Genomic DNA, 14920 nt, shown 5'->3' on the forward strand with positions numbered 1-14920 from the left:
TCATGGGTGCAAAATGTATGGAGCAGTGGGCTAAACACAAATCCTTGAGGAGCGCCTGTTTTGATCATTAGTGAGGAGGAGATGTGATGTACGATTCGTACTGACTGTGACCTTCTGATGAGGCAGTTAAGGGCCTAGTTGTAGAGCTGGGTTCAGAGGCCCAGGTTTTGGAGCTTTTTGACCAGCACTGAGGGTATGCTAAGCTGTAGTCGATGTAGAGTTGCCAGATGTATGTGGTGCTGTTGTCTAGGTGATCCAGCTCTGAGAGGAGTGCTCGTGATACTGCATCTGTTGTGGAGCAATTGTGACAGTAGGCAAATTGCCATGAGACAAGATCTTTCCTTAGGCATGTTTAATTCTAGACATGACTAAACTCTCAAAGCATTTAATCACAGTAGATGTGAATGTTATTGGATGATAATTCTTGAGGCAGCTCATTCTGTTCTTCATGAGCACCAGGATGGTTGATGCTCTTTTGAAGCAGATGGGGACCTCCAACAGCAGCAATGAGCGATTGAAAATTTCTGTGAACACACTGGCCAGTGCACAAATTTTCAGTACATTGCTAGGTACACCATCCGGGCCTAATGATTTGCGAGGGTTCACTCTCTTGGCCTCAAAGACAGATATCAGAGGGTCATCAACTTCTGCAGGGATTCTCATTGGTGCTATTGAGTTCTCCTTTTCAAACCAAGCATAGGTGTTCAGATCATTGGGTAGTGAAGCATCACAGCAATTTATGGTGGTAAAACACAGGATTCTGTTGGCACTGTGGTTAAGTAAAAATGCTGGAGAAACTCAGCAGGTTAAACAGTGCCTTTATGTTGCAAACACATGCAGGATGTTAAGAAGTACATTTGGGGCCAACATTTGACTAAAATAGCTTCATTTCTGACTTTATTGTAACTGTTACAAAGTCTGATGTGATTGTGAGATTGAGCATCTCCTGAAATATAGTCCACAATGTCCAGAATTAATGCTTCTTAGTATCCTACAGTGCCAGTAGAAGGAGGACTTAAATAGGGATGGACATGAGATGAGATACATCAACATTTTGGGCCTGAGCCCTTCATCAAGGTGTGGGGGAAACACGAGAGATGCCCGAACAAAAGGATGGGGGGAGGGGTGGTGAAGGTTGGAGATGATAGGTGGGGTGGTGGAGAACCACAAGAAAGGGGGAGGAGTCTAGATTAGGTGGAGAAAGAAAGGAAGTAGGAACTAGAATAACTAGTTAATGGGGGGGGGGGGGTGGGGGGGCAGGGGGAAAAGGCAAGCTGATTAGTGGAATGCAGTGAATTCAATCTCCATGCCCTAGGGTTAGAGAGTGCTCAGATTAAAAAAATGAGGTGTTGTTCGTCCAATCTGCGGATGGTCAGGGTGGGGTAGTGTGAAAGGCCATGGACAGACATGAGCTTGCGAGTGTGACTCAAAATTGAAATGGTTGGCTATGGGGAGGTTGCTTTTGTTGCGGACAGAGAGGAGGTGCTGGGTTAAGTGTTCTCCTATTCTGCGACCGGTCTCTACAATGTAGAGAAGGCCATAGAGGGTGTACCGGATGCAGTAAATGAGTTCCTTGGAGGTTCAGGTGAGGTGTTGCTTCAGAAATTCATGGTGTTCAGCCTCGCCTTGAAGGATGCAATGGCCTGCAATCCCTGCCATTACTGGTGAGAATTAGACTCTATCTCTAGGTTCCCTCAGCTTCTCTTTGCTGTTGAAATGGCCTTTTGCAGGTTGTACATTGACTTCCTTTTGAGATTTGGATCACTGGCCTTAAACACCATCGATCTCGTTCAACAATGAAAAGAAAAAATGACTGTTCTATTGTACTAACTCTCAACCTCACACTGTGGCTCTAGCCTACCTATCAAAGCCAATGAAAATTAAATTTAAAAGAGTCTGAGGAGATTTGGCCTCTCATAGAATCTTTTATCAATCATCTACAGGTGTTCTGTGGAGAGTTTAATTACTGGATTGATCACATCCTGGTTTGGAAACTCAAGTGACCAGAACTACAGAAGACAGCAAACTCAGTCACATCCATTAGGGACACCAACTTCCTGTCAATTAAAGCCCTAAGTAAGAAGATGCCTCCAAGAATGCATTTAAAATTATAAAGAATCCTATCATGCAGGTCTCAATCTCTTCTTGCTGATTCCTTCAGGAAGAAAGTTCAGAAGCACAGAAAGCAGAAGTCCAGTGCATCTCTTATCAGGAAAATAATTTTCCCAATAGCTAGCAGGTTCTTGAATCTACTCATCACTCAAATTAACTTCTACTTTTTACTTACTTTGGCTTGGCTTCGTGGATGAAGATTTATGGAGGGGTAATGTCCATGTCAGCTGCAGGCTCGTTTGTGGCTGACAAGTCTGATGCGGGACAGGCAGACAGGGTTGCAAGGGAAAATTTTTTGGTTGTGGTTGGGTGTTGGGTTTTTCCTCCTTTGTCTTTTGTCAGTGAGGTGGGCTCTGTGGTCTTCTTCAAAGGAGGTTGCTGCCCGCCAAACTGTGAGGCGCCAAGATGCACGGTTTGAGGCGATATCAGCCCACTGGCGGTGGTCAGTGTGGCAGGCACCAAGAGCTTTCTTTAGGCAGTCCTTATATCTCTTCTTTGGTGCACCTCCGTCTTGGTGGCCAGTGGAGAGCTCGCCATATAACACGATCTTGGGAAGGCGATTGTCCTCCATTCTGGAGACGTGACCTACCCAGCGCAGTTGGATCTTCAGCAGTGTGGATTCGATGCTGTTGGCCTCTGCCATCTCGAGTACTTTGATGTTGGTGATGAAGTCACTCCAATGAATGTTGAGGATGGAGCGGAGACAACGCTAGTGGAAGCGTTCTAGGAGCTGTAGGTGATGCCGGTAGAGGGCCCATGATTCGGAGCCGAACAGGAGTGTGGGTATGACAACGGCTCTTTATACGCTAATCTTTGTGAGGTTTTTCAGTTGGTTGTTTTTCCAGACTCTTTTGTGTAGTCTTCCATAGGCGCTATTTGCCTTGGCGAGTCTGTTGTCTATCTCGTTGTCGATCTTTGCATCCAATGAAATGGTGCAGTCGAGATAGGTAAACTGGTTGACCGTTTTGAGTTTTGTGTGCCCGATGGAGATGTGGGGCGGTTGGTAGTCATGGTGGGGAGCTAGCTGATGGAGGACCTCCGTTTTCTTCAGGCTGACTTCCAGGCCAAACATTTTGGCAGTTTCCGCAAAACAGGACGTCAAGCGCTGAAGAGCTGGCTCTGAATGGGCAACTAAAGCGGCATCGTCTGCAAAGAGTAGTTCACGGATAAGTTGCTCTTGTGTCTTGGTGTGAGCTTGCAGGCGCCTCAGATTGAAGAGACTGCCATCTGTGCGGTACCGGATGTAAACAGCGTCTTCATTTTTGAGGTCTTTCATGGCTTGTTTCAGCATCATGCTGAAGAATATTGAAAAGAGGGTTGGTATGAGAACACAGCCTTGCTTCACGCCATTGTTAATGGAGAAGGGTTCAGAGAGCTCATTTCTGTATCTGACCCGACCTTGTTGGTTTTCGTGCAGTTGGATAACCATGTTGAGGAACTTTGGGGGGCATCCGAGGTGCTCTAGTATTTACCAAAGCCTTTCCTACTCACGGTGTCGAAGACTTTGGTGTGGTCAACAAAGGTGAAGTAGAGTCATTTGTTTTGTTCTCTGCACTTTACTTGGAGCTGAATGAACTTCTATAGTACCATCAAAAGATCAGAATGCACTGTGAAACATGTTTTCTTTTATTAATTGCAACTGTGAATATTTTTCTGTTCTTCTATAAAATAGAAGAACTGTTCTTTCTATATAAAAAAAAACCTTTTTCTGTTTTGACATATTGTAGTAATTCAATTTTCCTGCAGCATTTGATGTATCTCATGTCCTGTTTTGGCTGCACCATTAGAATTTCAGTGCATCTGTAAATTGTATTTATGTATTGACAATACATTATCATCTCATGTCCATCCCTATTTAAGTCCTCCTTCTGCTAGCACTGTAGGATAATAAGAAGCATTAATTCAAGACATTGTGAGATTGAGCATCTCCTGAAATATAGTTCACAATCACATCAGACTTTGTAACAGTTACAATAAAGTCAGAAATGAAGCTATTTTAGTCCAATGTTGGCCCCAGATGTACTTTGTAACAAACTGCGTGTATTTGCAAAGCAAGGATGATGCCTGAGATTATTTGATTTGTACATTTCTACCAAATCTTTAAGATGGAACCAAGCCATTTTGCATATTAATTGCAGACTACCTTGCTTACAGCTGAAGCTACGATTAAACTATTGATGCGTTACTTTTGACCGCTTTTTTGGTGGTTTTTATCCTCTGTAAAGGGCTTGCAGTCTGATTGAGAATTCATCAAGCTGATGAGCAGTGAACAAAAGGTACCACAGAAAAGTTCTTATTTTAATGATTGAGATCAAAATGTCAAATTTTTCTTGTTGTTAATTATATTGTTTAGTGGCTGCAGTTGGTTGTGAAGTGACTGACATCTGGGCTGTCTGTGTTCTTCTTGATTTGCTTGTTCCTTCAAAAATTATGGCTCTGTGAATAAACTACTGCAGTGTCCATTACTAACCATCCATACTTTGTGCATTTGGATAAATGGAATTTAAAATAAGAGACTGCAGATGATGGAATCTTGAGCAAAAAAAACAAACTGCTGAAGGAAATTAGTGGATCAGTCAGTATATGTGGAGGGCTTAATTCTCATGGTTTTCTGGTGTTATAAACAAATGTGCTTTTTTTAAAGTGTGGGGAATGGTAGCAGTATGATTAAATTACAAGCAGTATGATTAAATTAGTGTTCTTAACCAGTAATCTTGAGGCATGTTCAAATACCACCATGACAGACAGGAAATTTAAATTCAAATAATGCAGTCAGACACCTTCATACAAGAGTAATAAACTAAAGTGCTGGACAAATTCAGCAGGTCATACAGCATCTATAGGAATTAAATTGGAATCAATGTTTCAAACCTGAAGCCTTTGTCAAGGTAAGAGTAAAAAGCAGGAAAGCACCTGAATAAAAAGGGGGAGGATGAGATAGGGAAAGGCACACAAACACATAAAAGGTCATAGGTGGATATGGGTGGGAGGATAGAAGAGAGAAACTGTTATACAGGAAATCTATTCAACTCATGGTAAAGCAACACTGACTAAAATCTCTACATCAGGATTCCATAGAGAATCTACAAGGCTACACTAAACTTCTCAAATGGCTGCAAGTTGAGAGAAATAGTAAAGAACTTATTTATACAAATACAATCGTATCATTTTTAACCACCACTATTTGGCTTATTACCAGTCATAGAGTAATATAGTTTTATAGAAGGGAGACAGGCCCTTTTGCTCATTTTGTCCATGTCATCAAGTAATTCATGAAAACTAGTGCTGTTGTTATAAGTGGTAAATATCAATAATGTCAAGATTCATTTACCAAAGTTTCAGAATGCTGATTAAATTTAATGTTTTCCTCTTTAATGATCATTATAAATCAAACATATATTTAGCAATTCATGAACTTACTGCAGGCAAACAAATTAAACATGGTACAATCAAAGGGAAGCTTAAGTTAATCAAATTGCCTTGCATTCATTTTTGAAATTATACAATACATGGGGTTTTTCCCTTTAAAAAGTGAGTAATATTTTAAAGAACAATTAGCAAGATGATTGTAAAGTGGATTGATTGTTTTTAGAATCAGAGGGAAGTACATGTCATAGGTTACATACAATGGTTGAACTTGTGCAAGATTCATAGTAAAGATGTCATTGGTTTATAGTATTTAACATCACATAATGTTAGGTAATTTCATATAACATCTTGTATAATTTGCAGTGTAAACATTTGTGATACCAGACGCAATATTTTTTGAATATTTTATTTACAATAAACATGTAAAATTCAATTTTCATATCACAATGTTACAAAAGTTGAATAGATGCGTGTTAATTTTATATAAAGAAAAGAAAAAAAAATGCCTCGAAGGATGTCATTTACCCAGATTCCATTAATGAATATATAAAACAAAATCTTGACACTCAACTAAGAAATAACAAATTGAGCAAACCCAGCTGAACAAATCAAGGCAAAAATAAAACTAAAATTCTGCAGATGTTGAAAATTGAAATTAAAAATAATGCAGGATTTACCATAAGAATCAATGTCTCTTACAGAGTCTGGCCACAAGAGAGGAAAAACCTGAGGCTGACTGTTATTTATCCTTGCAAAGTAGACCTTTCATCAGAAAAGGATTAAACTGAGATTTCATTCCCAAAGAGGTAAATATCCTGTTTGTTTTTTTCTCCTTGTGCTTGAACCCAAGTTAAATCTATCTATCTCAGGCACTAAAAGACTATAGAGTTCGGTAGTTCAGTATGTTTCAGTGGATAAATGTAGAATATTACTAAAATATGTTGATATAAAGGGGCTAAACTTCTTGGATACCATACTGCTGCTCAAATATATTCGTCTTATTGTACAAGTCTCCCATAGGTTCACTGCAGGTGCCAGCTTAAACTGGTTGTGGTAGTACACCACTGGCCTACTGCAGGGGGCATCCTCTGTACCTGCAGGAGTGTAAGGGGACAGGACAACACCTGGCCAGCTGTCTATCAGTCAACCTGAATGGATCAAGCCCTACCTGGTCAGGTGTCGATCACCCTCCGGGATATAAGCCTGCGCCGTCCTCCTGAGACCTCACTCAGTTGCTGCAGCCACAGCCAGCCTGGCTCTGTGGAAATCTTTGTGGATTAAAGCCTATTGTACAGTCTGTACCTTGTGTGTGTCTGATTCTGGCTCGCAGTGCACCACACTCGTACCTACATCTTTTGCTTTGCTGCCTGTTGGCTACCTGGTTGTGAAATTTGTCCACACATTCTTCATCAGGTTAATTGGCACAAACATATTAAAAGCAAAAATGGAAGAAGATAGATTTCATTTAATTTCATTCAATTCCTTTTAATGAATGTTTTTTTAGTGCTTTTGTTTTTAAAGAGTAGTTTGATGAGAATGTTCTATTTGCAGATTAGCATAGTAATCAATTTAATATACCAGTAAATCCTCAAACATTTTACATTTCTTTACACTTACTTTTACAAGTCACCTTCAAGTCAAGTTTATTGTCATCTGATTGTACAATCACAACTCGACGAGACGGTGTTCTCTGGTTCTCAGTGCAAAACATGCAGACATGCAACCAAACTCACAGGCAAATAACAGACATGCAGAACAAGTATTTAATCTTTATAAATAAATATTATTCCACGAATGAGAGTCTCAAATGGTTAGTGTGTGCAGTTCTGTTGGTCGTTCAGCATTCTCATTGCCTGCGGGAAGAAGCTGTTTCTCAGCCTGGTGGTGCTGGCTTGGATATCCCTGCATCTTTTCCCCCAAAGGGAGCAGCTGAAACGATGTGTGCAGGGTGGAAATGATTTTGCAGGCCCTCTTCAGACAACAATCCAAGTAGATCACCGTCAATGGGGAGGGAGACACCAGTGATCCTCTCTGCCACTCTTTTGGTCCTGTAGATTGGCCTCTGATCCACTCTCTGATGCAACTGCACCACACTTTGAAGCAGCTGGGCAGGATGCCCTGGATAGAGTTCCTATAGAAAATTGACATAATGGTGGCTGGTAGCCTTGCCCACTTTAGTCTTTTCAGGAAGTACAGTCGCTGTTGTGCCTTCTTGACAAATGAGATGCTGAGTGTCCACAATTGGTCACTAGTTAAGTGAAGTCCAAGGAACTTGGTGCTCTCCACCACAGTTTTTGATCATGGAAGGTGTTCATTCCTTCTCCCCCTGAATTCCACATCATCCCCCTTGTCTTGTCCACATTGAGACTCAGTTATTACTCTCACACCAATTCACAAATTTTCTCAGTTGTGCGACTCATCATTGTTGGTGATGAGACCAACTACTGTTGTGTCATCGACAAACTTGATGACACAATTGGAGCTGGATCTGGCGATGCAATCATGGGTTAGTAGCATGAACAGGAGCAGGTTGAGCACACAGCCCTTGACTGCATTAGTGTTCAGCATTACAATGCTACCGACCCAGGCAAACTATGGTCTTTCCATTAGGAAGACCAGGATCCAATTACAGAGGGGTGTTAAGGACAGCTTCTCCACCACCCTCTTGTGAATGATAGTGTTAAACAGGATATTGCCTGTGGAATGGTTTCATCTTTAGGCAAAATGAAATGGGTCCAGCATCTCTGGGCGACGTGCTTTGATGCATTCCTTCACCACTCTAAACATTTCATAATAGTGGAAGTCAGTGCCCCAGGGCATTAGTTATTGAGGCCTGTCGTTGTCACTGTCTTGGGTACTGGAATGATGGTGGCTACCTTGAACCTCGCAGGAACGATGAACTGTGACATTGAAGATGTCTGTGAAGATCTCTTATCAATGGGTCTGTGCAGCCTTTCAGTATCCGACTAGGCATGTTGTCTGGCCCCACAATCTAGTGTGGGTTCTCCTCACCTCGGCCACAGCTATGCAGATAGAAGTAGATATATATTCGTAGGTGGTGAAATAACCGTACATCAATTGTATGCTTTGATATTTAGCAAAATATTTAATGCCAAACTGCAAATGCCGCATATTCTGAAAGCAAAATGGGGCATCAGTAGGATTAATTAGTGGGTACATGAAAAGTAAGAAATTAGGCTGTTTATTTGGTTTTACCGGGAAGAAATTGCACAAAAGAAAGTCACTCTCAGAACAGCAACTGGATCTGATTGGGATGGAAGGAATGGGCATAAAGGCTGCATAATCTGAATCATCCCTGAATATTGGGACTGATAAAGACTGAAAAAGGAGCAACTTTTTCTCCAGGATCAATGCAGATCGTTACAGTTGCTCTCTTTGAGTCTTCTTACTATTGCTGGACAACAGGTTCTGAGGATTGAATGATGCAAACTAGTAAGTACTCCTGAAGTTATCACATGTCATCAGGTGCAGAGCAAAATCCTAAACATTTGTTCAGAATATCTTGGAAAGCAATATAACAAATGACTGGAGTTGTAAAAGTTTATTAATGCAGTTGTTTTCTAAGAGTTTCCAGCATTGTATACATTATCATCCAATATTATAGACCCTTCATTGTGCAGTATAATTAGTTTAGCATGTTTATTGATAATCTACCTGGAAGGAATTGGTTAATGTAATTTTTTTTTTTAAATGTTAAGAGATCACTCAAGGCAACAACTTCTGATAGTATGAGAAAATTATGTACATCTTAGGAAATTCCCACAAATTTTGGGACACCACACAATTTTTTTCTGCATTACAATTGCAAGCATTTTCTTATCAATAGTATAAACTCAGTTTGTGAGGTCCAAATATAATGCACATCTGTAAACTTAAAAATATTGTTTCAGGTGCACTCTTCATTTAACACGAAATTCCAGAAAATTAACACCACCCAAGGGATCGTGTTTGGAAACAAATCTGCTGAGCTGAACCCACTCAGTTCATTTGACATAGTTGCAGCTGTCACTACAGTAACTGCTTCAGCCCTTGGGTCAGAAGAAACATGTCACTCAATAACATTAACACATTGTCAAATCACTACAGGCATGATGTCGCACAAAGAGCAAATGAGGATATTTGAAACCTACACAAAGTTTGCTAATAATTCTGCTGTATTGTTTTCTCTTTGTAGTATATCTAGATTTTAAAAAAATATGCAAAACACATTTGAAGACTATTTTTACATGAGAAAAAGGTGCTAACTATAGAGATGTGAGGGTCTATACCATTCAAAATCTTCATTTTGCCTTAACATTTGATTTTGATTGAGAATCTTACAAGTGAAAAGTTAGATGCCATAATTCATATTGAAGGTATTGGCAAAACAGGTTCTGAAAACAAAAGTATTCTGTTAATCCAATCAATATTTTGTACTGAAATCATTTCATTAGAATGCTAACTATTTATATTATAGTCACCAGCAGGGGAACCGGCTATTCGAACCACCACCAACATACTAACCAGGATGCAAGCACCCATACTCATCTCATTTTCCAAGCATTTGGCTTGTACTCTTCCATGCCAAGTCCATTCATTGTCTAGAAATGCCTTAAATGCTGTCAAAAAGTCTGTATCCACCACTTTCTCTGATAGTGTATTCCAGGTAAGTGCCACTCTCTGGGTGAAAAAGGTCCCCCTCAGGTTCCTTCTAAATCTTTTCCTCTGGGTTTATTTGCCTGCAGATTTCCTGCAGTCTTCTCATAAATACCTTCAGTATCAATTAATAGGGAAAATTAATTACAATGCATTCAGTAGAGGAGCCAAAATGTACATAAATGGAATTCTAGATGTTTTCCTTCAAATGTCTGTGCAGCTTTTGATGTTGCTGTATAATTCACTCCAATAATCATAAGGGTTGTAGATAATCTGGGTAATCAAAATAAATGAAAGACAAATCTCATCTTGAAAACTTTTATTGATATTACAATTCCTCCTATAAAATTGTTGTACAATACTTGCATGAAAAGTGATTCAACTTGTGACCCAGATAATTCCCATTATTCTAAGCACTGTACACAAGTGACTTTAAATATTTTTGGCTTCAAAATGGTTATTTACATGAGAAAATGAAATATTTCTGACATTTATATTTCTATCATTGTACTGTACTATTAAAAATAAAAATCAAAAGTACAAGATAGTTCTAAAATGCAACAAGGAAAAAGGAAAATTAGTGTTTAGTTAACAAATACAAATATGAACAGAGTAAATAACAAAATCCTCTTTCACAAATTTTTTTGACAAAAACCTAAACTATTCTCTCACAAATCAGTTACTGAAGGGCAGTAATACTGACTGTCAGCCAGCTCCATAGCTTTCAGTTAAAAATAGTGCCAACGTAAGAATCAGTAAAGGTGTAAGCGGTTAAAAAGTTTACCTCTCAACGCCAGTTTCCCATAGCCTCATTCTATCTTACTGGAGACAAATTCCAGAAAAAAAATTAAGCCCATGATTCAGGATGTTAGGTGCTTTGGTGGTTATCGTCCAGATAGAGTGAAGAATAGGCAAGTGCAATGACCCCAATGATTTAATACAGGTTCAGGTGTTAATCTCCAAAATATATATAAGATCCAGCTGCGCTGGGTGGGTCACGTCTCCAGAATGGAGGACCATAGCCTTCCCAAGATCGTGTTATATGGCGAGCTCGCCACTGGCCACCGTGACAGAGGTGCACCAAAGAGGTACAAGGACTGCCTAAAGAAATCTCTTGGTGCCTGCCACATTGACCACCGCCAGTGGGCTGATATCGCCTCAAACCGTGCATCTTGGCGCCTCACAGTTCGGCGGGCGGCAACCTCCTTTGAAGAAGACTGCAGAGCCCACCTCACTGACAAAAGACAAAGGAGGAAAAACCCAACACCCAACCCCAACCAACCAATTTTCCGCTGCAACCGTGTCTGCCTGTCCCGCATCGGACTTATCAGCCACAAACGAGCCTGCACCTGACGTGGACATTTACCCCCTCCATAAATCTTCGTCTGCCAAGCCAAGCCAAAGATATATAACAAGAAAATAATGGCATACACAAACCCAAATACATGTATACACACAAGCCATCATTTTGGTAACACCAAGCAAGATTTCAGAAAACAAATCTAAACAAGATGGATTGGGGTAATTACCTTGCCTTCGTATAGAAATCCTATACAGGTACAGAATAAAGGACGTTGTTACGCTTCCACTAGTTGATAGCACAGAGTATTAATTAGATTGTGATTAATTTTCTGGATTTAAATGTAAATATCAAAAAGCACACCTGACCTAAAAGAAATATGAAACCAGATTGCAAGCAGACAATTTTCTCAGCAATTGCAAGCATGTTGAACTGCTTCCTCAGCAAATGTCATTTTATATGAATATTAAGATGTAAGTAGATGAGTTAATGAGTAACTAAACAAAAAAAAAAATCAGATCACTGTTTTTCAAGCTACAGGTGGTACTCAAGTTTGCTAAATCTCTATTTATTGTATTTATCACCCAAGTAATGACATTATAGGAAAACTCTGCTTCCAAATCCCCACTAGGTTAATAATTGATTCTCTGTGTGTAGTTTGTTTAACCAAATTATTCCTCTTCATACCTAGGAAAGGCAGCAGCCCTTAATATTTCCATACAGTTCACCAAAATAAGCACCCCAGTTAGATGTCTCCAATGCCTTGTAACAGGGCTCTTCATTTTATCCAGTGCATTTTGTAGTTCTTGTAGTACATCTCGGTATCCATCCCCAAACTTGATACTCCATGTGTAAAGAAAGTCGTATGCTGGCTTCCACATGGTCTATGAATAGAACAAATACATTATGAATGAAATATTTTAAGGAAAAATGAATAACAGTTGAGCAAGCTGCATAGTAGAATTGTGAAACCAGTATCCTACCTCCTGACTAACTTCTCCACTTCTAGTTCTGTGAGGTGCTTCAAATGCATCCATTTGTGGTTTTGAAAGCTTGGCTAGTTTTTCTGCCAGCTCCCTCCAACGATCGCTCAGCTCCACAGCTGCTGAGAGCATAACAACATCCTGAAGAAGACGAATCACTGTTCCTTGGCAATCTAGTTTTAACAATCCCTACGAAACAAAATATTAGCAAGTGAGCACAACAAAGGCTTAAACATGCCCATCCAATATATATCCAAGATTCAAGATGAAAAATGTGTGTAATTATATCCATACATGGTTAGCAAAAAAAGACTTTGCAATAGCTAAGTCATTTTAGAGCATCGTAAAAAGGACAGCCACCTATAAAATATAGGGATAATTTTAATCCAAAGATGAAACAGTGTCATCAGAAAAATTATGAATCATAGATCATTAATGGTTAAATCCAAGTTTATTTTCACATGTACCAAGATGCAATGTTCAGCCAGGCATCTCATATGAGAGGTCTATCATTTACATCTAATAACAGATACTATATCACAAATATTAGAAGTCCCAGGAATGATCCCTGTGGTATACCATTGGTCATAGACATCCAATCAGAAAAGCAACTTTCCAACACCCTTTGTGTCCTGTTAATAAACTAATTTTGGATCCAATTTTCCAGATTGACAGATGATCCCATCTGCTCCATATTTTAGGATCAGCTTACCATGTCAGCCCTTGTCAAAGGCAATACTAAAGTCCACATAGGCAGAGAACTGAGAGATGTTGCATTTTGGGAGGTCAAATATGGGTAGAACCTACACAGTGAATGGTTGGATTCGAGGGTGTGTTGTAGAGCAGTAGGATCTCTGAATATAGGTACATAGTACTTTGGAAGTAGTGTTATAGGTAAGATAGTTTGGTCAAGAAGGTTTTTAGCACATTGGCTTTCATCAGAGTACTGAGTATAGAAGTTGGGAGGTCATGTTGGTAGTCTCTATTTGAAGTATTTTGTTCAATTTTGTTCACTGTGCTGCAGAAATGATGTCATGCTAGAGATTGTGCAGAGATTTATGAGCATGTGGCCAGGACTTGTGGACCTGAGTGTTAAGGAGAGGTTGAACTTTATTTCTTAGGGCACAGGAAGATGAGGGATGATCTCAGAGATGCACAAAATTAATAGACAGATAAGGGAGCCTTTTGCCCAATGTAGGGGAGGGGAATCAGTAACTAAAGGCCATGGATTTAAGGTGAAAGGAGAGAGATTTAACATGTACCTGAGGGTCAACATTTTTTTTGAAACACAGGAGGTAGTGAGCAAATGGAATGGGCTGCTGGAGGAGGTAGATGAGGCAGGTATTTTTGCAATGTTTTTTGTTTTAAATTGAATGGATACATAAAGAGGATGGGATTGGAGGGATATGAATCAAACACAGGCAGTGACAGGACAAGTGTGGGTGAGATATTTTTGTTGGCATGGTCAGTTTATTCGAAGGGCCAATGTCCATGTTATATGACCCTATCTACCACCCTCTTCAGTATACATGGATATCTTCTTAAACAATTATTTGGGATTGATGAGTTAGAATTTGCTAACTTATCAATCAACCATACTGAATCAAGAAGACATTTGGCATTAAAGGACCCCATCTCCCTGGGTATAACCAAGCCATGAAAGACCCCAACAATGAAGACGCTGTTTACATCCGGTACCGCACGGATGGCAGTCTCTTCAATCTGAGGCGCCTGCAAGCTCACACCAAGACACAAGAGAAACTTGTGCGTGAACTACTCTTTGCAGACGATGCCGCTTTAGTTGCCCATTCAGAGCCAGCTCTTCAGCGCTTGACGTCCTGCTTTGCGGAAACTGCCAAAATGTTTGGCCTGGAAGTCAGCCTGAAGAAAACTGAGGTCCTCCATCAGCCAGCCCCCCCACATCTCCATCGGGCACACAAAACTCAAAACGGTCAACCAGTTTACCTATCTCGGCTGCACCATTTCATCAGATGCAAGGATCGACAATGAGATAGACAACAGACTCGCCAAGGCAAATAGCGCCTTTGGAAGACTACACAAAAGAGTCTGGAAAAACAACCAACTGAAAAACCTCACAAAGATTAGCGTATACAGAGCCGTTGTCATACCCACACTCCTGTTCGGCTCCGAATCATGGGTCCTCTACCGGCACCACCTACGGCTCCTAGAACGCTTCCACCAGCGTTGTCTCCGCTCCATCCTCAACATCCATTGGAGCGCTTACATCCCTAACGTCGAAGTACTCGAGATGGCAGAGGTCGACAGCATCGAGTCCACGCTGCTGAAGATCCAGCTGCGCTGGATGGGTCACGTCTTCAGAATGGAGGACCATCGCCTTCCCAAGATCGTGTTATATGGCGAGCTCTCCACTGGCCACCGTGACAGAGGTGCACCAAAGAAAAGGTACAAGGACTGCCTCAAGAAATCTCTTGGTGCCTGCCACATTGACCACCGCCAGTGGGCTGATATCGCCTCAAAC

General features: G+C 40.5%; 1 protein-coding gene and 1 long non-coding RNA gene across 10 annotated transcripts in view; one reads left to right on the forward strand and one right to left on the reverse strand.

Annotated features, from left to right (window-relative positions):
• The first annotated feature begins 4149 nt into the window (after positions 1-4149).
• The window catches only part of LOC138751507 (uncharacterized), a 98521-nt gene continuing 87750 nt past the window's right edge, over positions 4150-14920 (forward strand). For all 7 annotated transcript variants that reach the window (XR_011350005.1, XR_011349999.1, XR_011350003.1 and 4 more), the window contains exons 1-2: positions 4150-4388; positions 6183-6287. This is a non-coding gene — a long non-coding RNA (uncharacterized lncRNA). The remainder of the gene's footprint in view (positions 4389-6182; positions 6288-14920) is intronic.
• Positions 10442-14920, reverse strand: part of macc1 (MET transcriptional regulator MACC1) — an 81805-nt gene continuing 77326 nt past the window's right edge. For all 3 annotated transcript variants that reach the window (XM_069913832.1, XM_069913833.1, XM_069913834.1), the window contains 2 exons: positions 12421-12609; positions 10442-12321 (listed from right to left, as the gene is read on the reverse strand). In XM_069913832.1, coding sequence (XP_069769933.1) covers positions 12109-12321; positions 12421-12609 — 402 coding nt within the window. In that variant the 3' untranslated portion in view covers positions 10442-12108. The remainder of the gene's footprint in view (positions 12322-12420; positions 12610-14920) is intronic.

The sequence above is a fragment of the Narcine bancroftii genome, chromosome 1 (genome assembly GCF_036971445.1).
Source record: "Narcine bancroftii isolate sNarBan1 chromosome 1, sNarBan1.hap1, whole genome shotgun sequence".
NCBI classification, from domain to species: Eukaryota; Metazoa; Chordata; class Chondrichthyes; order Torpediniformes; family Narcinidae; genus Narcine; species Narcine bancroftii.